At 55.5% G+C, this 24,905-nt stretch overlaps 1 protein-coding gene across 1 annotated transcript in view; it reads right to left on the bottom strand.

Annotated features, from left to right (window-relative positions):
* The window catches only part of CDH5 (cadherin 5), a 33,949-nt gene extending 10,647 nt beyond the window's left edge, over positions 1-23,302 (bottom strand). The window contains exons 1-7 of the mRNA XM_046683496.1: positions 23,149-23,302; positions 11,519-11,738; positions 5,987-6,275; positions 4,736-4,852; positions 3,655-3,819; positions 2,544-2,731; positions 907-1,157 (exon numbers count right to left, since the gene is read on the bottom strand). Coding sequence (XP_046539452.1) covers positions 907-1,157; positions 2,544-2,731; positions 3,655-3,819; positions 4,736-4,852; positions 5,987-6,275; positions 11,519-11,719 — 1,211 coding nt within the window. The 5' untranslated portion in view covers positions 11,720-11,738; positions 23,149-23,302. The remainder of the gene's footprint in view (positions 1-906; positions 1,158-2,543; positions 2,732-3,654; positions 3,820-4,735; positions 4,853-5,986; positions 6,276-11,518; positions 11,739-23,148) is intronic.
* Positions 23,303-24,905: the final 1,603 nt, after the last annotated feature.

Below are 24,905 nucleotides of genomic sequence, written 5' to 3'. Positions count from 1 at the left end.
GCTGCCTCAATAAAACAGAATGGCTTTGCCCCAGAGCAATAGAGAAGATAGAGGATTTGGAAATAGATTCAGGTCTATACTGGAACTCAGTACATAACAAAGATGAGAAAACGATGACAGTTAATAAATGGTGCTGGCACAGTTAGCCACCCCTCTGGAATAAAACGGGATTGCATTAAATTCATACTTACTATCAAATGTTATGTGGTTCTTGAAAGTATGAGTTAGAACTATGTCTTTTGTCCCAGAGGGTAGAGGAGAGGAGTCTAGCTGAGATGGAAGAACAAGGAGTGATGAAACGGGCGTGGTCTGATCCAGAAAATTTTAAGAACAATAGAAAGCCTGAACGAAACGACAGATCCACGGTAAGTGTATGAGATGTTTGTGTGGTCCTGAAGACAGGTGTGACAGGACCACATCCAACTGTGAGCGAGAGTTATCTGGGAGTGGGGTTGCTGATGTGTTCTTTGTAGATCTTTGTGTTGCTTCACTGTGTGAAATGAATGCTTTTTCCTTTGGTGGTTTTAGGAAGACAAATTTAATAAAACATGTTTAGTGAAGGGGTTTCATGCATGTCATCTAGTGGGTTGCCCTCTCGATTGCCAGATCTCCCCAGATGGGACCTGTGGGAGTTGTGGTCCAAAGAACAGCCTCTTACAGGAGCGGGCAGCTCTGATGGCCAGGACCGTGCTGGGCGGGGGTTCCTAGGAGGGACAAGATCCCACCTGGCCACGTGGGTTGGTGGAAGAGCTTGGTCTTCTAGCCCTGCATGTGCTCACTCCCCTTGTACAAGCCGGGAGAAGCCAGTTTCCCCCCTCTGAGTCCTGGTCTCAGGCCAGCAGGTGCAGAAACCTCAAGCAAGGATTGTCGTGATCATCACCATCCTCACGCCCTCCACCCCCTTACCCAATGCTCCGCCGAGCGGCGTCGGGGTCAGTGGCCTTCACGGAGCCGATCAGAGGTTTCTTCTGGTTCTCCTGCAGCTGGAAGTGGTAGAAAGGCTGCTGGAAGACGGGGGGCTCATCCACGTCTGTGACGTTGATGATGACGCGGGCAATGTTTCTGGTGGAGGCGCCTCGCAGGTAGTCGAGGTTGATGGTGGAGTCCGTGGCCTCGATGGTGAAGCTGTATTGCCGGATGCGTTCATAGTCCAGGGGCTGCACAAGGAGAAAGGACGGTGAGCACCTGCTCCAAGCCAAGCATGTGGCACATGATCTTCACAGCGACTCTGCAGGGTAGTACTGGGTTGCCACCATTTTACAGATGAGGGGCCTGTGGCCCAGAGAAGTGATATTTCCAAGGTCATCAAGAGAGTGGCTGGGCCTGGCTGTCCTCAGCTGCCCTCCATTGGATCTCAGCAGCTTCATGGCTGCACCCTTGACCCTGGCCCTGTGCCTCGCCCTGTTTCAGGAACTGGGGACACACAAGAGATCAGCCCTGGTCCTGCTCTCAGGGGATCACAGACTAGTGGTTCTGTCCACAGCTCCTTAAGGACAAGCCTCTTCTTTATGCCTTTGCTCCAGATGCTTCTCCTGCCCTTCCCCGCTTAGCACACTCCTACTCACTCCTCAGGAACCCAATCTGAAGGTAATCAGATGTCCTCTCAGAACCTGTCTCTGCCCCTCCTGACACAGGTAATTGCTCCCTGCGTGGGCTGCTGTAGTACTTACACCTGCTTCCCTTTCTGTCTGGGGGTCTGTCTTCCTCGCCCATTGACAGCTCCTGTACCAGGGAGGCTGTCTGGCTCCCCTGGCTGTCTCCAGTCCCAAGCACAGGGCTGGGCCAGAGACGGACTCTAGAGAGGAATGCTGGAGGCATGGCCTGGCTCAGGCAGAGGCGTTCTGGAGTGTCCCATTTGAGGAGGGTCATCCCTGACCCAGGACCCCCTGTCCTCTGCATGCCTATTCTGGAGGCATTCTGTGCCCCTGGCAGGACCTTCCCTCCTCTTCCAGACTCAGTGGGTCTGACTGCTGTGTCAGCTGCAGCCACTGCCAGTGCCCTCCTGTATCCCCACGGCACTCACCGTTTTCTTATGTGCTGACAGCCTTCTGCTGCAAGCTCCCAGAATGACCGCGTCAGGCCAGGGAGTGACTGCCCCCAGAGCAGCCCGCAGTCAGCGCCAGATCATCCTCCCCCTCGGCTGCTATATCTTGGGGGCACCTGTCCCCCAGATGTCCCCATGGGACCAGGGGCCCTTGCCCACAGTGATAACCTGCCCACTAAGGAGCCTCGTAGCAGCTTCTTCCCCTTCATGTGTCACTGCTCTGGGGGCTTCCTTGAATCACATCCTAAATAAGCTCTTTACACTCAAATCCTTGCCTCAAGGTCTGTTTCTGGGGTAACCCAGCCTAAGGCACTGGCCCGTCTTCTTGGATCCCCTTTTCCAGCTCCAGGATTACAGTCTCCACGAGCACATGGCCAGCTCTGAGCTGACCCAGAACGCGCACTTTGATGACCTCTGACCCGGGAGCAGCCCCTGGGCCAGTCCTGGGTTGCTAGGAGCCCCCGACCCATCCTGATGTCTTTGCTTCAGGCCTACAAACCTTCATGGGCTTGATGATGCCCGCGTTGTGTATGGGGTCCGTCTCGATGGTGAAGGTGTCCTTGTATTCGCCCTGCACGATGCTGTACTTGGTCATCCGGTTCTGGGGCTCGTCTGGGTCCTCAACAAACAGAGAGCCCAAGGAGCTGCCCACACGGATGTCTTCAGGCACGGCAAATACGTACTTGGCTGATGCAGAAGGGGCGCCCCAAAGGGCACTCGGTTAATGATTGACAAGGCAATTGTCCCTCATACTATCCTAACACATTTTGATATAGGAAATGAGCACAATAAAATAATAATAATAATAATAATAATAATAATAATAATACCCCTGGGATTTTGGGTCCCAAGGCAAAGAGGTTCTGCTCTGTCTATCCTTCCATCCCTCCATCCCTCCATCTGTCCAACAAGTAGTTATTGAGCCCCTACTGCATGCCAGGCACTTTGCCAGGGACCCATCAATTGACAGCAGAGATAAGTCCTGACTTCAGGGAGGTCGTGTCATGCACAACAAGGCCACTGCAGGAAAACTGGCCTGTCCTTGGTGTGGCTGAGCCTCTGAATTACACCTTCCGCATTGGAGGGTGCAAGTGGCGAGCCATCTGACGTTCCTCCCCAGCCCCATCCAGGGAATGTAAAAGCTCTCGTCAGGTATATTTTTGTGGCAGAGGGGGGAGAATCCGTCTGTGGGTGGGGTCAGGACCCAGCCCCGGCTCTGGAGATGGAGCTTTGCCATGCCCCTGCTCACCAGCTCATGGGGGTTTTCTAGATGGGGCCTGGATTTCCCTGAGCCCGTGGGATCCGGGGTAAACTGCTGCTGTTTGGGTAGTGGGAGTCTGGGCATAGTGGGGGCACACAGCAGGGGCGTGGTTTCCCTCCAGGCTGTGAGGGGACTGTGGCAAGGGGTAGCTGGACAGTCTTGGGAATGTGTGCAGCGATGGGGACCAGGGCTCTCCCTGCACCAAAAAGACTTCCCTGGGCCTTAGGCCTACCCCAAGGTGAGGGGAGAAGCAGAGCGTCTTCTGGGCTGCCTCCTGTGAGCCCCCAGGCCACCAAGTCCAGAGTAACCCAACCCTCGCCCTCCCCAGGGCCCTGGGGGAGGCACTCACTCTGGGTGAAGATGGGGAAGTTGTCATTGATGTCCTGCAGAATGACCTGCACCGTGGCCGTGCCTGAGTCCCCCCGGAGGCCCTGGACATCTTGTGCTTCCACCACGATCTTGATGCTGGGCGTTCTCTCTCGGTCCAAGTTTTTGTTCGTCGTAACAATGAGTCCTGCAAAAAGTGTCCCAGCAGGAACCATGTTACCTGGGTGGCTTTTAGAAAATCCTGATGCCCGGGCCCTCCCTGGAGAGCACCTGACTTCAGAGCTCCCCAGGTGATTCCACTGAGCAGCCAGGGCTGAGAACCCCTGGTCAACACCCCCCTACCTCCATGCCCTGCACTGCTAGGCCAAAGCTGCCCAAGCTGTTTGGTTCAGTATTGGTCCTAGCTGCCTGAAGCATTGTGTTTGGAAAGAGCACAAGGCCACTGCTAGGCTCAGAGTGCTGTGATGGATTAGTGATGCCTGCCCCGGAGTGTCATGGGTTGTGATGGTGTCTGTGCTGTGTATCTGCCATCCCTCTGAAAGACAGTGTGTCCTAGGCCTGAGCAACTGAATTTCTGTCTTCCTCCCAAGACTCAGTCTTTACAGTTTTTGAAGCTGCATCGAGTAGATGACTATTATGGGCTATGCGCCCTCCATACATGATCTAATTCAGAAGTCACGGCTGCCATGCAAGAAGAACATAAGTGCTCCCATTTTTGGGAAGAGGGAGCTAAGGCTCACAGAGGTTAGCTCACTTGCCTGAGGTCTCTAGAAAGGTGAGAGGCAGAGCTGGGTTTAGAAACCAGATCTGTCTGAATCCAGACCCAGAGCTGCTAACCTGCCTTTTCTTCTGCCTCGAGTGTCACTGCTTGGGTCCCGATTTTGTTCCTGGACTTGAGTCCATTCTTGGGCACCCGTCTGCTTCCTCTGCCCTCACCAGCCGCCTTGTTTTAACGTGTGATCCTGACCACCTCTGTAGGGCAGTGTGGTTCAGTAGTAGGCGACGCCTGTCCGACCGGACTTCCCTCAGTGCCTGCACCTGGAATATCTGCCTCCACCCCCCTCTCAAGCCAGGGCATGCCCAGGAGGGCGAGTCGCACAGACCAGAACCATCGATGGAGAAATATTCTTTTCCCTCCAGGACTCTGTACACGACAGAGGCATGGTCTGCCACAGTGGGGTCATCTGCATCCACTGCTGTCACACGGAGGACTGAGGTCCCTGCAGAGAGAGAATCCAGAGGTTGCTGCCTTGTAACTGCCGGCCGCTCACCCCATTCCCAGAGGAGGGCAAATGGGGCTTAGGTCCTGAGGGAGAAAATGCTGCTTTTTGTCCTGAGGAGTTTGCACGGGGCAGAGAGCTGGCAATGACAGAGGCCCAGCTTCGTCAGCCTTGAAGGGGCAAAGAGAACAGGTGGTTTTCATTTATGGGGAAATGAGGGAGAGGGCGGATGGTTGGGGTCATGAGGAGAAACAGAGGAGAGCAAGGGGCTGCCTCTTCCCTCTTCTGGAAGGAGGGGGACAAGAGACTGGGAAGGTGCTCCTAAAGGGTGCGTGTCGTATCTCTTTTTCCCTTGAACTCCAGGATCCCCATACTTAACAGGAAGGTTTGATCCCAGGGTTGTGGCCAGAGACCCTGGACTGAGGGGGTGAGGAAGGGAACCCTTTTCTGGCACCTCCTAGAGGCTGGGGATAGAACTAAGGAAAGAGTAGTAACTTCTGGAGGCCTGGGGTCCAGGCTGGTGATACACTTTGGGCTCTCGTCCTCCCCTTCCACTCCTGCATGGACCCTAGAGATGAGTCTTCCTGCCTTGGTGGCAGAGTTGGCATTCTTCTTATGCAAAGGCTATACTCTTGGCATGCCAGTCCTGAGAGTCAGAGCAGTGAGTGGGGTTTGCTCCAAAGAGTAACAAGACACATGTGTGTCTATTGGTTAGGGCTCAGTCCATGATCAGGATCAGGACTCAGTCTATGATTAGGGTTAGGGTTCAGCCTGTGATCAGGATCAGGGCTCAGTCTGTGATGAGGATCAAAGCTCCATCTATGACTAGGGTCAGGGCTCAGTCTATGACTAGGGTCAGGGCTCAGTCTGTGATGAGGATCAAAGCTCCATCTATGACTAGGGTCAGGGCTCAGTCTATGATCAGGATCAGGGCTCAGGCTGGGGCCAGGTCAGAACTTAGTCTTTAGAGACCAGAGGTTCTTTCAAGTCATATAAAGTGGTAATGTGGGCGTTACAATCACTGCCCTCAACTCACTGAATTCTGACCCCAGGCAGTGAACTTGCAGGCGGGACAAGTGCCTCCAGACTGGGGATGAGGCAGGGAGAAGGGGCAGCAACAGACTGGGCACGTACCCAGACCCGACATCTCAGGCACGGATGCGTTGAACAACTGGTGCGTGAACACAGGCCAGTTGTCATTCACGTCATGAACTTTGATGGTGAAGCTGGAAGGAGCCTCCAGGTCCTTGTGGGTGTCCTTGTCCACCACGAGGGCAACAAGTTGGTACTCAGAGATCTTTTCCCTGTCCAGCCTCTCAAAGGCATACACATCCCCTGTTTCTGCGTTGACCCGGAAGACTTTGCCAGCGGACTCTCCTTTGAGCAGGTACTTGGCGTTCTTGCGGTTCACACTTGATTTGATCTAGGAAAGAAGAGGTGCTGTGAGCTGGGAATGGGCAGTGGTGGCTGTGTGTGTGCACATGTGAGTGTGTGCAAGTGGATGTGTATAGGTATATCTGTAAGTATGCACATGTGTACGCACTTGTGTACATATATGTGCACACATCCATATTTGTGCATGCATGTGTGTGGTGCCAGCCAGGGATCCAGATGTGATGCTGTGATTTTTATCAAAATCTCTGACTGGTCATTAGTGAGTTGTTCTCAGCCAGGTCACTGCAAATATCACATTAATGTGACTTGCCCAGCATACTGCCCTGGTTTGTCTAGAACAGTGCCTGGAACATAGTCTGTGCTTAGAAGACACTTTTTTGTGTGTGTATGTGAGGAGGATTGGCCTTGAGCTAACATCTATGCCCATATTTCTCTATTTTATATGTGGGACGCCACCAAAGCATGGCTTGATGAGTGGTGTGTATATCTGCGCCCAGGATCTGAATCTGCGAACATTGAGCCGCCAAGGCAGAGCGTGCAAGCTTATCCAGTACACCACTGGGCCGGCCCCTAGAAAACATTTTCTGAGTGAAAGAGCATGCGTGATGCCATTGGGAGGCAAGGGCTATTTCACCCCTTGGAAGTCACTGAACTTGTCTGAGTTGTGGTGACCTCGTCTGTGAAATGGAGATAACACTGCTGATGTTGGCTTGCTCTGACGAGCAGAACAGCACTTTTGAAAGTGAGTTCCAGGAAACACTGGTCTCCTTTGCTGTTCCACACAAAAATGTAGTCTCAGGGCGCTGGAGCTGGCTGGCACGGGCTTGGGCTTTGAGAGCCAACTTACATTTTCAGGACTGTTTGTGAGCTGCTTGTTCAACACGGCCATTATTAAAAATTCAATGATATAAACTTACAATGAAATGAATCATGTTCAAAACAGGGGTAACATACTCAAAATTCATTGCCTCCTAATTATTTGACTACATTTTACTGTGTTCTTGAGGTTATTTATGCCTATTGCATTGAATGATGAAAATGCTAAATAATGCTGTAATACACATCTTTTCCCAACTCAGCCTTCAGTGACGTCAAGTTGATAGCTTGAAACAGACATGGTGAGAATATTTACACCAGGGGAATGAGCAAATTCTACAGATCAAGACCTTTTCCCCTGGAGAGCCAGTTGTCATTTATCAGCACACCACTGGTCCCGGCCACTTTAGTTTTGGAATGGTACCTAAAATATTCTCTTCTTGGAGACTTACAGTGTACAGTCCTGCAGAAAAGACATCCGATGAGCTTTGTTTAACTCAGGATTTCCCCTACTTACTAGACCACTGGAACTTTTTTCTTTGTAACGTATGCTATTCATGTCCCAAGGAGCCAGATTTGGAAAATAATGTGTGTAAAGCAATTTGCACAGGCTTTTCATAAATGCCAGTTATTACTCATGCTAGATCCATATGTTAAGAGATATTAACAGGTTAGAATTGCTGAACATTTCATTTATAGAATCTTAGAGACTATCAGGAACATAAGAGAATCGTATTTCACTTATGTAAAATGGTACTCTCATAGACGGTTAGAATGTTCAAAAAATATAGTTTGGGCCAGCCCTGGTGGCCTAGTGGTTAAGTTCGGTGGGCTTCGCTTCGGCAGCCTGGGTTTGGTTCCCAGGTGCAGACCTACACCACTCGTCTGTCAGCATCCATGCTGTGTCGGTGGCCCACATACAACATAGAGGAAGATTGGCAACAGATGTTACAGGGAAAATCTTCCTCAGGAAAAACAAAAAAGTTTAATTCAATTAAAAACATATAACTAGGATGCTTACAAGGTGGCAGGCCCCACGCTGGGAGCACAGAGAGAGTCCAGACCCCGTGCTTACTCTCAAGGCCTGAGCTTGAAGCCACAGAGGCTGAGATTCTGAGAAAGGGCAGCATTTAAGGGTCAGATGGAACAAGAGTCTTGAGTGAAGGTGTCAAGAAGGATACATCAGAAAGGCTGGAGGAGAACCTAGAGAGAGTGGGGTCTCAAGACAGAAGAGGGAGAGTCAAGAAGGGTATGGTGAAACCCCACGAGGTCCAGAAAGTGTCCCCAGCTTTAGCGGCAGAGCAGTCATCAGAGCCCTTGGTGGGAGCAGCATCAAGGGGTGTTGGGGTGAGAAGTCAGATGACAGGGTGTAGAGAAGAGTCCGAAAGGCAAGGGAGTGGAGACAGGGAGTGAGGACCCTCCCCCTTGGGTGGGCAGGGAGGGGAGAGGCGGGGCCGCAGCTGGAGGTGGTAAAGCATCCTGGAGCAGGGCTGCGGTGTGGCTCAAGAGGAGGTCCCAAGGCCCAGTGGCTGGGACAAGTGATGAACAGCTGGACAAGAGGCAAGAAGCGATGCACCAGCTCTGTAACTTGTGGCCTGGGGGGACGGCGGGGGCTCAAGGAGGAGGGACAGTCCGGGGCCCTGTTGCTCAGGGTTAGGATGAGGTGGTGGTTCCAGACTGGTCCTGGGTGGGCGTGTTCAGACCCACGTGGGCAGGGGAGGGAGGGGAGTGAGTCAGCTTCCATCTAGTCTATTGCGATTCTGTATAAGATTTCATTTGACTCACCCTTAACCAACTTTGATAATATTTTCTCAATATCTTCAAATAAATAGTGTTCCAAAAAAAAAACCCAAAACATTTCATTTAAGTTTCTGTTTTCCTTCCCTCCAACTTTTCTTAAATAGACTTTATATTTTAGAACAGTTTTGGATTTATAGAAAAATTGGGAAGATAGTACAGAGAATTCCCACATATCCTGCTCCCAGGTCCTCCTATTATTAGCATCATGTTATAACTAATGCATTATGCAGGTTTCCTTAGTTTTTATCTGATGTCCTTTTTCTGTTCTCCCATCCCATCCAGGATCCCACATGACATCTAGTTGTCGTGTTTCTTTAAGCTCCTCGTGGCTGTGACAGTTTCTCAGACTTTCACTGTTTTTGATGATTTTGACAGTTTCGAGGAGTACTGGTCAGGTGTTTTGTAGGGTGCCCCTCTACTGGAATGTGTCTGACATTTTTCTCATGATTAGACTAAGGAATGGGTTTCTGGGAGCCCTCTTTTTTAAAATTATCACCATATTTAGACATGATGTTTTAATGCCGAAAGCCATACTGACCCACATTTGTGGATTCGGAAGGTGGCTCAGGGCTGGCTCGCATTGTCCCACCAGATCTGTACACAAAGGCTCCGGGCTCTGGTCTCGATAAACAAGGGACTTCCTTCCCTCGGAGTATGTCTTTGGGACCCAGGGGCTGATCCTCGGAGCCGTGTCCTTGCTTCTCACAGCATCCTTGTTTCTTCCCGCGGGGGGGGGGGGGCTACATGTGGCTGTTCTGTTCCCTGCCCTCCACCAGGTGCCAAGTGGACCCTGATGGTAGATGACGGCATGGCTGATGCTCTTCCTGCTGCTCGAAGGCCAGTGGGCGAGCCCCCCCAAGTTTGAGGGCGGCACGTGATGCAGGTGGCGCCCACTTTCTGCTGGCTCTCCCTGACTCACCCTGCAGGTTTTCCTTAGGGCTGACCGTTCTCTTCAGAGGCTGATTCATGGCGCGGTCATCCCGTTGGGAAGGATGTAAGTGGGCTGACGACATTTTCCTCTATGACACAGAGTTCACATTTGCCTTGGGGGTCAGGACTCGCTTCACCTAGGGCTCTGCCCTGGGCTCCCTGTATGACCCTGGGCAAGCGTCTTCCCCTCTGAGTGGCCATACGGAAGGATTTAAATTTCCCAGCCATTTTGGGAGCCAGAGGAGCCCGTGGGCACAGTCAGCTGACTGTAGGTGGGGCCGTGAGTGGACTTTCCCAGCTGGCCCCACCCCAGCTGACGTGACATTTCTGGTGCTGAGGCCAGACTGAACCCTCCCCTATCAAAGGTTCCTCTGCAGCCTGTTTCTCTGTGACCACAGGGCTCCCCCATCACCACCATGTGTAAGATTCTTTGGTATCTGCTGCTCTTCTAGACAAGGGTGGGCAAGCTCTTTCTGTAAAGGGCCAGATAGTAAACGTTTTTGACTTTTTGGGTCATATGTTCTGCGTCACAACTACTCAAGTCTGCCATTAGAGCATGAAAGCAACCATGATGATTTGTAAGTGAATGGCTATGGCTCTGTTTCAATAAAACTTTATTTACAAAACCAGGTGGTGGGCGGGTTCTGCCAGTCTCTATTTCAGACCACAAGTTCCACGAGGGTGGGGCCGTGTCTTTGCCTGCTGCTTTCTTCCCAGAACCCAGCCACATGCTTGACACCATACTTCCCTCTCACCAGCACATGGATCTATTCTTTCTTGTAGCCCACCATGTTTAGGTTCCAAGAAACTGACATGGTGAGATTTTAAAACACTTGAGAGAAATTTTTCTTCTCACTGAAAACTCTCAAAATACTTAGTCCATCTACCTGCCGTTGTGTGTGAAATCCCACCACTAGAGCCGTTCCTTTGAATTAGAATGGAAGGTTTTGACATCAACAACAGTTTGACACCGTAAGACCGATCAGTAGTCTCTCAGATCAGTTCCAAGCTTTAGGAAGCTGCCTGGGGATGGATGAGTTTTAAAGGGGGAGGAAGTGAGGGCTGGAGCCTTGGGCACTGCCCTGGAGGGCAGGCTTGGCTCAGGCACCTTGTAATGGGGGTCCTAAAATCTAGGGTGTTGTGTGGGGTGACAGGGAACCAGGGAGGGATAGTCTGAGAGCAAGGGGTTTTTGAGGAGATTCCAAGGCCTAGACAGGGGTTTGCAAACCATGGCCTGGATGATTAACTTTGTCACCAGCACAATTTTGTAGAAGGCTGCTCAGGTCTTCTGGGCCTCTCAGATGGGAAAATTTAATGATAGCCTCGGCTGGTTCTGCTCGAAGCCCTGAAACCCCAGGCCAGGCTGGCCTCTTCAGCCTGTGCCTGGGGTAGCTATTCCAGCAGCAATGTTTAGTCCACAGACCAAGGTCTGGGAGAAAATGAACCATAGCCCTCACCATCACCACATTACTGCCACCACCATCACCTACGTGGTCACCACTACCACCACCACCTTTGTTTTCACCGTTGCCATCATCACCACCGTCACCACCACCACCACCACATATACCACCTCCACCATCTCTACCACCATTACCATCGCCCTCACGACCATCATCCCCACCCCTAAAACCACCACAGTATCCATCAGCATGTTACCACCACCACCATCACTGTGGGCCCCCTGCTGCAGAGGCCTCTCCTGCCCTGGGGTCTGAGCCTTACCTTGCCCACATAATGAGGCAGCGAGCTGTTTTTCTCTTCATCGATGTGCATCTGATTCCAGATCCAGTCTCTCTTCTGGCGCCGGTGGGTGGGCAGCATGCCGGGAGTGTCCAGTTGGGCAGAGTTAACACCTGCTGCAGCTGCCACCAGCAGGCCCGGGCAGGTACCCACGGCGGCGAGCAGCATCATGAGCATCTGCATCTTCCTGGGAGGCACCGACCTGGGGAAAGACAGGAGGCACCATCAAGGCATGGTGGTCACTGCCCTGGGGTGTGAGCAGCTCCCAGGGACAACTGGACTCTCCTTGTGTGTTCACGCCTTCATCCTTCACTCTCTGCTGATACTGCAGAGCCAACTCAGTTCCTGCCCCAGAGAGCTCCCAGTCTGGGAGGGGAAGACACACACAGAGACAACGCCTACTTAAGTGTCACATGGGCTAGTGTGGCAGCCAGCACAGGCAATAGGGGAGCCCAGAGGAGGGCCGTTGGGAAGGATTCCTGGAGGAGAGGGCTGCTGATGCTGATGGTAGCTCCCAAAGCCCTGTGCACTGGACACCCAGGTTGCCCTCATTGTACACCTGAGGAAACTGAGGCACAGGGAGGTTAAAGTTCACATTGGAGCAAGTGGTGGGGCTGAGAATGGAGCCCGGGTGTCGGAGCTAAGATTCATTGAGCACGTATTATTTGCCTGACACTATTCCAAGCACGTTATATGTTATCTCATTGAATCCTCCCAGGAACCCTCGAGGTGGGTGTAGTTGTAACCCTCCTTTTACAGATGAGCTGAGGAACAGAGAGGTTTAGTGACATTTCTGACATCACTCAGACTGTAAGCAGCTGAGGGAGGATTTAAACCGAGTCTGGCTGGCCCCAAAGTTTGTGCTTTTCCCTACTGCTCTCTCTCATCCCAGCAGCTGCGATGGGGCAGCTTTAAAGGCTCTCCTGCACAACACTGCCCCTCTGGCCAGCCCCAGAGCCCCTGCAGCAGCCTTGGCTTTGATGCTGTCTTCAGAAGGCTCTTAGGAAACCCAAATGTCTTGACCCAGAGGGTCAGGCTCTCCCCAGACCTGGAACTCACAGCAGACGATCAGCTTAGGACCTGGCCCAAGACCAGGGCTGGGGCCCGGTGCGGGACTGAGGCCGGGCCCACAGGACTGCCTTAATCTCTAGGGCCCAGTGCAAAATGGAAACGCGGGTCCTTTAGCTCAAAGATTTTTTAGGAATTTCAAGACGGAGAGAGAAGACAGGAAACCAAGCATGCGGGCCTTTAAGCACAGGGCCCTGTGTGATGGCACAGGTTGCACGCCCTTGAAGGCAGCCCTCAGGACGTGGGACCTGCCTGGACCAGGATCTGAGGTTCATCCAGAGATGGGCCCTGGCTTCATCCTGAATTCTCAGAAGAAGGATTCTCCCCACTGCCCCATGGCGGGTGGAGGCTGTGATCTTGGCTATCACAGTGCCCTCTCTGCCTTGACCCCATCATCTACCCTTGCTGGGTCCCTCCTGGGATGGTTCAGAGGAAGAAGGTGGTTGGGAGGAAGTGGGAACCAGGGCTTCTGCCTGGAGCGAGACAAGGACCTATTGGATGCTGGATGGGAGGCCTCCTTCCTGGCTGCCTCCCCCCCCAGGGAGAGGCTGGACTCTGCCCGTCACAGGAGGTTCCTAAACTCTAGTAACATTTCTTCTGAGACACTGGTGCCGGGCTGTCTCAACAAGGGCCAAGAATGTCTGTGCCGGGCCAGCCTGGCGTCTGCGTCTGCTGATCTTAGCATCTAAGGCCCCTACCCAGTGGCCCCTGCAGTTGGCCAGGAGGAAGTTGGCTTCCAGGGTTGGGGTGGGGCAGGGTGTTGAGGAGGCCCCAGGACGCATGTGCCGTGTGCCGGGGGGAGGCTCCGGGCCTCAGTTTCTCAGTCATAAATGAGGCGGGGGAACTAGGAGAGACCTGGCGCCCCTCGAGGTAGGATGTGGAAAGGGCGGCCATTGCGGGCAGGAGGAAGCCTGCGAACAAAGGCCTGGGGAGGCCGGGAGCCCTGGCCAGGAAGCTGGTCCTGACTCTGGGGAGGAGGCAGGTGTGACCCCTCCGCAGCCTTGCTGGGCCCGGGCCCGGTGGGTCGTTTCCTTCTTTGCCTAGAAAGGAACTGCAAGTGTTGGTTCTTTCTTCCTCCCTCAAGTGAGAAGTGACTCAAAAATGAAAAAGGAAAACAAACAGAAGTGAAACCGAGGCCTGAGAGAGAGAGTTCTCAGGCCTCCAGACAGGACAGAGGGAGAGCCCAGGCACTCAGCTGATGGGTATTGAGCGCCTACTGTATACCATGGAGCCGGATGCGGCCTGCCCTCAGGGAGTGCACGCTGGAGTGGAAACACCAGGGAAATTAGTAAATGAGGAAAAACATAAGCTAGTGATCAGGGAATTGCAATGGGGGATGCAACAGAGAGTGAGGGGGCAGCTGGCGGAGACTTCAAGGCCAGGACAGGCCTCTCGGAGAGACGACACTTAAGCCAACATCTGAGTGTCAGCCCCGAGAATGCCAAGGGAAGGAAGGGAATTCCAGGCAGAAGGACCAGCCAGTGCAAAGGCCCTGAGGTGGAAAATGGTTAGTGTGTTTGAAGAACCAAAAGAAGGTGAGTCAGACAGAAAGGAGCAACCGGGGGTGGGGCACAAGAAGAGGTGACCAGGTCAGTGTGGCAGGCTGGGTGATGGCCCCCAAAGATGCCCTCGTCCTGGAACCTGTGGATACGTTCTAATGGTGGCCCAGACCAGGTTTTGGAGGGGAGGGCCGTGGGCTATGTTTTCGAGGAACAGTTAACGGGACTTGCTGGTGAGGGGATGTGGGGGTGAGAGATGGAAAGGAATCAAGGATGGCTCCCCAGTCTTTGGCCTGAGCAGTTGGGGGCAGCAGGAAGACTAGGGCGAGTGGCGTGTTTGATGGGGAGAAAACCAGAAGATCTGTGTGACCTGGATCAGGTGGCAGTGGCCTATTAAACGTCTCTGTAGCCACGGCCAGCAGCTTCTGGAGACCCGGCCCAGAGTCTGGAGGAGAAAGCAGGGCTGGAGTAGCTTGCACACGGTCGCTGTGTGTTTGATGCTTAAACTGTGACACTAAGGAGAGCAGGTAGCTGGAGAGGAGAAGTGGCCCAGGACAGTCCCCCAGAATCTTCCCTCTTTCTCTGTCTGGTGAACTTGTCCTTCAGAGTTAAGCCCAAAGGTCCTCCTCTGGGGAGCCGACCCTGGTCCCCGCCTCCCAGCCCTGTGCATCCCTGGGCATCCTCCACTATGGCCCAGCTTGGGACCGGTCCCAGGGTTGATACCCATGTCCCACTGCTGGGCTCAAGTCACAGCTTCCTTTCCTTCCTAGAGAATGTCTTTCCATCTTGCACTGTCTGCATCTTCCCTACTCCCCAAGGCCCAGCCACAAGTCCCAGGGGATCTTCCCTCTTTGGGCTCACACAGTGCAGGGGGACGGTTGTGCTGGCAGGCTCCGTGGTTTCCAGAACCTCAGATGCACTGCTCTGTCGCTGCTTGACGGCGCCCGGGCCACTTTACCTCTCTGAGCCTCAGTTACATCATCTGTACAATGGGAACACTGGTGTCTTCCTTTCAGGGTTGTTCTCAAGCCCTAATTAAAAAGTATTTGTTAACATGGCCAAAAAGCTAACAATGATGCCAAACGCGTACGAAGCCTCGCTGACACTCTGGTTCTGCTCCACTGGGGAGTCACTTCACCATTCTTGTTCGTAAACATCCAATCATTTGGTTGGAGGATGCGCTCGTCCCCACCCTGCCAGTCCCACTCCCCCCGCACCTCCCCTGGCCTCCGCTCTGTGTCGGGGGGCTGACCCCTGACCTCTGTTCTGTGTCAGGGGGCTGACCCCTGGCCTCTGGCCCTGATTTCTGGTGCTTGGCCAGCAGGGGCTCCAGCAGGAGCTCTGAGGGTGGGAGGTGAGAAGTGGGGTATTTCTTCCCTGCTGCTCTCTACTCTGGTTCGTATTTCTTGCTGTGGCTGCATCTCTCCGTGATAATAGCTCCTACTGGGCCGCCCCTCCGTGGTTCTGTCCCTCTCTGGGTTCTGGAAACACCCTGCCCTCCCCTTTGTCCCTGGGGTGGTGACAGCTTCCCACTGTTGCTGGTGTCTGCTGCATACCTCGACATCCCCTTTGTACCCTCACCCAAGCGCAGAGCTCTGTAAGTATTCTCTTCATAAAGTCTCTGCATTTGAACCCCTGGGGTAACTTCTGTTTGCTGGTGGGACCACGTCTGATACAGCGAACAGGTGCACGGCTTCCTCTCTGCTGGGGCCTGCTTGGATGGGCTAGTGGTCCCAGGGCTGACAGCAGCCATCAGCCAAAGGAACGAATAACCACATTGGACTGAAATAAAGCAGAGGCCACATCACAGGCCACAGCCACATGGCTCACAGGAGACACTGACCCCTCGGTGGGCTTTGAATGGCCCCGCATGCGAAGTGTTCTCTGAATGTGCAGAAAAGCCCCTTGGATTCTATTCCCTGTCCAGCAGCAGCCCTGCTGTGAGCCCTGGAGAGAGATCCCTTGGCATACATGGGGCATCGTCAAGCTCCCGCCTTCTGACTGGACTGGCGCTGGCTCCCACTTGCGCCCGTATCACCAGTGTGTCACTTGCTGGGGTCAGGGGAGAGGTCTGTGTGCTCAGCTCCTTCTCAGTGAGCAGTTACTGGAGAGGTGGGACCTTGGAGATGGGGGCCTTTGGGAGAGAAGGATCACATAATCCTGTCTTCACCCCTGTGTGGGACCCTTGAGTGCCCTCCCCGGACAGCCCTTTCTTGCCTGGGACGGTGGAGGGGGGCTGAGATTCCTGAGTCCCTCATCAGCGGCACACGTTATCTCATTTAAAGCTTGCATCCTTCTACGTAGTTGTCAATAATCCCATTTTGCAGCTGAGGCTCAGAGAGGTGGAGTAAGTCATCCTGGGTCACACAGCGGTAAGGGGAGGAGCCAAACCAGGATTTCTACTTAGGCTGCCTTTCACCCCAAATAGTGCTTTTCCCATCACGCCACCCTCTCTCTACCTCTGTGGTGACATTCACGTGTAATAATAATAACCAACTGTTCTCCATGCTTAGCTTTCATAGATACCATCTCCTTCAGTTTTCACACTATCCCCAGGACGTGGGGGTTACCATCCCCATTTCACGGAGGAAGAAACTGAGGCTCAGAGACAAACAACTCGTAAGTGGTAGATCTGGAACTCTCACCCACGTCTACCTTGTTCTAAATCCTGGGCTCCTTCTATACCCATCTCAGAGGGGCCAGAGGGACTTTTCCAACTGAAAAGCCGCATTTATTTGTGTCTTTTGCCTTTTGCATTAGAAATCTGGCCACCAAAATGGGGGCCAAGGGGAAGGGTTTTTTCCAATAATTATTTCTTCTCCTGCAGCTGATGGAGAGGACGTTGGCGGGCTGTACCTGCAGCTGGAAACAGAATTTCCCTTGGCTGCACCTCTGGAGGTGGGCCCCTCCCCCCGGCCCTCCGCACAAAGTGTGTGGTCAGAGCCACGGCTGGGTTCAGACTATTTTAGCCCTTTGCCTTCCTACAAACAGGAGTCACAGCTCTTGGTTTCTCTCACCAAGTTTTGGGAGAGATGAGGCCGCTGCTCGGTGGATCTGGGGCACGACAGACGGCAGAGGGGCTGAGGGTTTTAGAAAGGGTTTTGTGCCCAGAAGATCCCAGCGAAGCAGCCCTGGGAACTTGCCCCACAACAGCCATGGGAGGATAGGGAACTCGCCAGGCAGCTCTGATGTGCGTGCCGGGCACCCAGAGGCCAGGTGCCAGCCTGAGTCCCTGTGATCCGGGATCTCTGAGGATGCCCCATCCTTGCAGCTGTATTAGGCTTTTGGGGGCAGCTCCAAATGGACTCTTGGATGAGGGCGGGACTTCTGGGGTCAGTCTGGGAAGGTCCAGGGGGACCAAAATGAGAGGAGAGAGTATGTGGCCCAAAGCCCCTGGTGAACGGGCAGGGAGCCCAGGAGAAGGGGGAGGAGGCTCAGAGACCCCAGGGAGCGCTGGGCTCCACCAGGCCAGGATGGGAGCTCAGGGCCTCGCAGAGCTCCTGGGTCCAGGGCTGTGTCCACACTGGTTGGGACCACTGAGGTCAGAACCTAGATGCCTGGGCCAGGCCTGAGGACTGAGGGGTGGCTCCGAAGGCCCAGCCAATGGTGGGGCCTATGCCTCTGACTGCTGCTCTCCAGTTGCCCGTCTGGGTCTCAAGGTGCTTGGGGAGCCTCCAGGAGGAGCCCCCGCTTGAAGGGCACTAAGCCCCGCCACGCTGGGTCACAGCCTCCTGGTCTTGCACTTGCCCTTCTCTCTCTTCTGCCTGGATTTAGGTCATTTGGTCACCACTTCTCTGAAGCCCTTTCTAGAGCCCTGGGGTTACATAGTCACTCAACAAACATTTATCCAGCACCTACTATGTGCCAGGCACCAAACTACACGTGGGCTGCACCCCCGTGGGAGAGAGGGACACTAACCACTTGATAAAAACCCCACGGTTTCAAATTATGATGCTCACTTTGATGGAGGAGTAGAGGAAGCGGTAACAGGGCCGAGACGGGAGGGCTGAGACAGGAGGGCCCGGATGGGTGTGAGGGTCTCGGGCCAGGCCTGAGTCCGCCTCTCTCTGACCTGCTGTGGGGCATCAGCGAACTCTCTTTGCTCCCTTTCTCTTTGTGGTCCCCTCTGTCACTGGGGTTTGACCTTCAAGGGGCTGCGCTCAGCTCCGTGCTCCTTAAAAGGAGGGGCTGGGGGCACAGAGGGAGCCGAGGGAAGGGAGGGGCTCGAGCTGCTCCGTTTGTGGCTAAGTTGCCCCTGGGAAGCCTGGACCCCGCTGGGAGCGGCTCAGTGGGGCAGCCCGGCAAATCCCCTGGGCTGGTCCTGCCCCCTACCCCTCCCTGGGCAGATCCCTGCTCAAGTCTGAGGTTTCAGGGGCTAAATCTGGGTTTGGGGGGTTATTGAGCAGGCCCAGGGGGCCTTTGGGGGTGGGTAGAGGAGGACTCCAGGTTAGGACACACAACACCGCCAAATGCCCACGCCAGTTCCTGAAGAGTCTCTGCTCCGCGGGTGGCCCCTCTGCTCCTGCCCAGCACCCCGTGTCAGCGGGACGGGCTCTGGCAGCGGAGCCCACCCCAGGCAGAGCCTCAGAGGGCAGACTGGATGCTCTGTCCCAGCCCAGCTTCCCGCAGGCTCTGGACTCCATCCCAGAGGCCCTGGGTCAGGGATTAGGGGCCGGGTGGTGGGAGGAGAGGCCCAGAACATGCAGGAGGTGTGCCTGCTGGGGGTGGGGGCACTGGGACCCCCACTGCCTGTGAGGCCCCGGGCAGCCATGCCCACTGCCTCCACCCCCTCAGCCTCAGTCTAGGACAGGTTGGAGCCAGTGGTCCCCAGACTCCTTCAGGGACCCCCCACTTGTCTGCGTGATCCATGGCATTTACAGCTGGGCCTTGGCAGCCACGAGCACCGGGAGGACGAAGGGTGAGGCCCTGGGAGCCTCGGGGTTGGGGTGTGTTGGGGGTGGGGCTGGGCAGCTCCGAGCTGGCCCCTTGGGGCTTTCTCCTGGTTCGCGGCTCAGTTCAGTCCTGGGACCTGCTCCTGTGAGTCCCAGACCTCATGCTCTCCCCTCGGGGTTCTGCCAACAGCCTCCCTATCTCGATTCCCCCTAGAGCTGACCACACTGTCCCCCTGCTGACCTTCCTCCCTGGCTCCCCACCCTGCAGGACGAAGTCTAGCTCCTGAGCCAGCACGGACAGCCCAGCACGGTGTGTCCCTGCCCCACCCTTCCGGCTCTCCTCAGCCCCATCTCCATGCCCCTTCCAGCGACGAGGAGAACTAGGCGTTTCTGGAACACACAGTGCTCTTCTTCTCTCCAGCAGGCTTTTTGCACAGGCTGTTCCCTCTGCCCAGAATACCCTTCCTTGCTGTGACCCCTGAGTGAACGCCCTACTTCTTTTCAAGCCCCAGGCCGCCTCCCCCACGAGGCCTTCTGATTGACACCTGCCCCTGGGCCGGCTCTGTCCCTGGCCCGAGCACATGTGACCAGGCAGGTTCTGGGTCTGCCCAGCATCCAGCTCATGAACTCGAGGCCCCTGACTTGAGGTGTCAGGGTCCCCACTGCTGCCTGTCAGCCGGCCACCGTCTCCAGCTCCGGTCTTGTTGCTGCTTCCCTCCTCACTCACAGGATTGAAAACAAATCTGCATATTTGCAGACAACCCCGTGGGGGGTCAGAGCAGGTACAATAGTTGGAATAACTCAGAGAAGCTTGTCCTTGTCCCCAATAGCATCTCTAATGGCCTGTCCCGTTGTCAGACACACCACCATTAGGATTTTGTCCTTTGAGGACAAGATTACCCTTCTTACAGGTCCCCGATGAACACACACCTACCCTGTGCCAGGGGCCTCGGAGGGTAGGGCTGGCAAAATGGAGCGAATGGGCTGTGATTTGAAACAAATGTGTGCTGTGTTGGGGTCTCTGGGCTCTAGGATCATCCAGTCTGTTCCCCTGTCTCTTACTAGGGCAACTCTGAGTTCAAGGAGAGAACACCACCCTGGACTTTTCCAGCCTCCCCTGGGTTTCCTGACTCTGCCAGAGGCTATGAGGCAGGCGGGGGGACAACAGAATGAACCCCACACACCTGCCTGTTTGGACCTGCCCAGCTGCATAGGAGCTGTGTGGCCTTAGGCCTGTCCCTTGCCCTCTCTGAGCCCCAGCTTCCTCATCAATGGTAGCTGCCTTCCTAGTCAGAAGGATTAAGTGAGATCATAGGGGTGAAGCCTGACACACACTAGGTGCTCAGTAAGTATGCGGGTGTCTCGACCCACATCTACTCACCCCTGTCAGCCTGGTGGCTGTGGGCTCGACTAGCCGCCTCACACCTGACCTCATTTCCTGGTTCTGTCCTGGGCCCACCTCCTGCTCTCCTCTCTTCCTTTCCAGAAGGAAATCTCATTCACCGCCTGCCTGGCCTGGCCCCATGGGCCCTGCTTCCTCCTCCTCCTCGTATCTGCACCCGCCAGGATCTGACTGTTACGCTGTGGCCCAAGACAGTCAATCTGGAGGTCCCTGAATGAGGCCCGTTTCCTGCCCTGGAGAGCTGAGAAGACTGAGGCTCAGAGAGCAGAGGGGCTACTCAAGACCTCCCAGCATCCTCTGGGGCTTCTGCTCTTCCTCCAGGAAGCCTTCCATGATTTTTCCACCCAGCATCAGCTTGGATCTGGTGGTCCAAGGATGGGCTTTTCAGCACCTCTCCAGCCAGATGCCAAGCTCCTGAGGGCAAGACTTGTCTCCTAGAACGTTCCTTCCCCAGGGTCACTGGGCTCCTGGCTTGTCCTGGTGCCTCTTCTGTGGCTTGAACTGTCAGGTTCAATCCTCCTCTACTTATCCCCTCTCTGATCTTCGCTATGGAGTGTGGTGGGGGCTGTGGGGTCAGAGGGGCTGGCCTCACCCATATCCTGCTTCCACCTCCTACTAACTGTGTGACCTTGGACTGGCTGCTCAGCCTCTCTCGGCCTCTGTGTCCCATCTGTCAAATGGGAATTCTTTGAGTGGCTTCAAGGCTACTGTGGGGGTGCAGAGTGGGGACAGATGTAGCAGGGATGGGTCCACATGGGCAAGGGGCCCAAGATTTTTCCTGAGCTGGTGGCCACTGTGTCCACCTTGTGTCCCCGAGGCAGTGGCAGAGCCGTGAGTCATCCAGCCTTGGGAGAAAATAAGCACAGCCCCCCGGCTTCCTGCCCCCACGTCCGGCCCTTGTTCAGCAGCACAATCGCTCAGGTCGAGGCTGAGGGCGGGCAGCTTAACCTCTTCAAGGCCAGTGGCCGTGTCCCCTGCGCCAAGGGCGCAGTAAGCTGGAATTGTCACGGCTGCCTGGGGCTCAGCAGCTCCTGGGCCCCTTAGAGGTCTGCTGCCCTCCAGGTGGGGCTCAAAGATGGCTGGACTCAGGCTAGACAGGGGACAGCCCCACTGGTCCCCATCACCTGGAGATGAACCAGAGCTCCAGGCCTGGCCCTCAGGGCCTGCAGCATCCCTCGCCCTCCGGGTGCTCCTTGCTCTGAAAACCCCTCCGGCTGCAGCCTCCCCAAAACCTCCGAGCCGCCCAGGCCTCCTGCCTCCCCTGCAATGCCCTTCTCCCATGTCAGGATCCTAGCTGCCCACCACCCACGGCAGAAAGGTCCATGGTGGGGGCGGGGGAGGCGGGTAGAGAATGAGCATAGTGCTTGTTGCAGAGTAGCTGCCCAGGGTGCTTACTGGAGGAAGAGCTGAGTCGACAGCCCGTCCCTTGCACCCCATCCCTTTCACTAGCTGGGGACTGGCCTCCCTCAGGGCTCAAAACCGTTCTGACATTCACAGCCACAGTCAGCTCTGGGGCAGCAAATAAATTGAGCAGTGATTTCTTGAAGGTTCCCCTACTATGAGCTGTTCCTGGCGCCAGGTGTGTATATTGCTTCTTTCAACTGACTCCTGAAAAGACCGTTTCCTCCATTTCACAGACGAGAAAGCTGAGATGGGGAGAGCTGCGTGGTGCTGGAAGGAGCCGGGGCTGCGGGCGCGAGCTCCAGTTCCAGTCCCCACTCCAGCTCTAACGTCTCTGGAGCTCGGTGGCCTCCATGGAGAGGGGGGAAAGGATGGGCTCACTCATGGGGTTGTTAGTAGGAGAACATAATGAGCCCTGTTCCTTGAGAGGCTTCTGTGCGCATCATCTCCTGTTCCCATGAGGAACCGCAGAAAGAATCGCTGTCTCCACTGTTCAGACAAGCAAACTGAGGTTCAGAGACGTTGGGCAGTTTTCCCAAAGTCACACAGGAAGTGAGTGGTACAGCTGGGATCTGCGCCCAGGACCACTGTCTCCAGGCTGGGCTCTCACCCCGCGCTGCCTGCCTTCAAGATTCTTTGGGGTGATTTCCCTAAAATATGAGGGTCGCCGGGTCCCTTGGGCCCAGCCTTCGGTTATCTGGGTGTTGGGGGGATGGGTGGGCCGCTTTCCTGCCCGCAGCTCCCACAGCTGGGGACCAGCCCCCACAGCATCTGGGGCTGGGCAGGGTGGGGAAGGGATTCCCATAGGCAGGACCTCTAGTGCCTGGAGTTACGCCTCAGCTTGCTACTCCAGAAGTGGGGGCGCTGGCTGGTAGTGAGGGCCCGAGGCTCAGAGCTCCCCTTCCTGGGCTTCTCTCCCAATCCCTGGGGAGGGCCTGATGCCAGGCCTTGGTTAATCCTTTCCTGTGGGGGAAGGGGCACTGAGGGGGAGCCTGGGTCTGGGTGTCAGTCCCCTGTGGGTGGTGTGCTGGGCAACTTGGGCAGAATCCTACCTTCTCTGAGCCTGGCACCAGTGGAAGCCTGTGGGCCCTCAAGTCACATCGAGTTGCGGAGTCTACATGTGGGAGAGCTGAGCCCTCACGCCCTCCCTCAGCCCTGAGAACACCTGTTCGTGACCATGGGTGGCCCTTCCCAGCCCTGCTCTGAGCCAGGAGGAGACCCAGTCTGCCCCAAGGAGTGGCTCTTCCTGGGACCCCAACGACGACCATTCTAAGATGCAGAAGCTGAGGACCCTCTGGTCTTGGGGCGATGGGTCTGGGGTAGCGCGCGGTGCGGGGAGCCCTCACTCACCGTGCCCGTTGGCTGAGAGGTGTCTCCGTTTGTCCGTCTGTCTGTCCGTCTCTCCGGGGCCGAGCACGCTGGGGAGCTCTGCAGAGCTCAGCGGCCAACAACCTCTCGAGGGGAGCCACACCCGGCCTGCAAGGGAGGCCTGGCCGCCGCCCCTTCAGGTTTTCCAGCTGGCCCCGGCCCATTTCCCCCAGGATGGCTTCCTGTTATTGTTCCTTTGTGAAGGCCTGGCTGGCCGCAGACAGGCAGGCCCCGTGGTGGGCGGCCACCTCGGCCCAGCCGGGCTGACCCCATGGAGGCCTAGCCCTGCCCCAGCCTGGGATGCTCAACTGGGACCCCAACCCCGGGCCTCAGCTCTGGGCCTCCGATCCCAGCACCTGCCTAGGGCCTTAGTTCACCCTCCTTGTAACCCCGAGGGCAGGTGTCATCACGTCCATTTTATAGCTCGGGACACAGACTCAGCAAGTTTAGGTTGTGTGTCCACCCGGCTGGGGCGTAGCAGCGCCAGAAATCCAGCCTGGGTCAGCCCGGGCTGAGAGCCAGATTCTCCCGGGTGACCCCATGGCACGTGAGGTGGGGGCAGACTTTGCAGGGGATGCTTCAGGGGCCTCAGAGGTGGAGTGGGTGGGAGACAGGTCGCAGACGGCCACTCTTGGCTCTGTGAGCCGGATCCACTTTCCGGTGGGCGTGGGCATGGGTTCCAGCTCTAAGGCACCAGACTGGGTTTGTGGGGGTCGTTGGGTTTAGGAACGGCAGGCAGCGTCAAGTGCCCTGGCTCTGCTTCTGATGTGACTGTGGGCCCATCATGTCCTCCCCCGAGCCTCAGTTTTCTCATCTGTAAAATGGGAATAATTGTAACCCGAACCCCAAATGGCTGCTGTGATCATCTAGAGTCGAAGAGGGGCGTGGAAGGTGGTGAAGCCGAAGGCCGGATCGGAAGCCGTCAGAACCAAGAAGCTGGGGGGAGGGGCTCAGTTTCCGTTAATTTGAGAGTTAGGAGGAACTTTTACAAATTGCCGACCCCGGGGCCCCACCCAGGGCAGCTGATTTGGAATCTCCCAGGGCAGGCTGGGGGAATCCGTCCTTTGACTAGTTGCCCCTGTTTTTCCGGGGGTGGATGAATGGTCGGGAAGTCCCGATCTTGTTCCATCATGCAGCTGAGCAGAGACCTGAGCGGGAGAGGGCTTGCCCAGGGCGCTCAGGACGTCAGCGGACACTGGAATGGAGATGGGGAGTGCGTGGAAGAATATTTTTTTGGGGGGAGAGAAAAAGATTTCCCTGTTTTGGGCATATTGAGTTTGAGATGGCTCTTAGACACCCAAATGGCGATGTCAGATTGGCAGCTGGAGACAGGCGTGGATACAGCTGGAGACAGGCGTGGGTACAGGTGGAGACAGGTGTGGATACAGGTGGAGACAGGTATGGATACAGGTGGAGACAGGGGTGGAGGCAGGTGGAGACAGGTATGGGTACACGTGGAGGTGGGGTAGCTACTGGTGGAGACAGGGGTGGGTACAGGTGGAGACAGGGGTGGGTACTGGTGGAGACAGGCATGGATACAGGTGGAGACAGGGGTGGGTACAGGTGGAGACAGGAGTGGATACAGGTGGAGACAGGGGTGGGTACTGGTGGAGACAGGGGTGGGTACAGGTGGAGACAGGGGTGGGTACTGGTGGAGACAGAGGTGGGTACAGGTGGAGACGGGTGGGTACAGGTGGAGACAGGGGTGGGTACAGGTGGAGACAGGGGTGGGTACAGGT

The sequence above is a fragment of the Equus quagga genome, chromosome 13, assembly GCF_021613505.1.
Source record: "Equus quagga isolate Etosha38 chromosome 13, UCLA_HA_Equagga_1.0, whole genome shotgun sequence".
In the NCBI taxonomy this organism is placed as follows: domain Eukaryota; kingdom Metazoa; phylum Chordata; class Mammalia; order Perissodactyla; family Equidae; genus Equus; species Equus quagga.
Note: the sequence above shows the minus strand (reverse complement) of the source record. Positions and strands in the feature narration are given on the sequence as shown.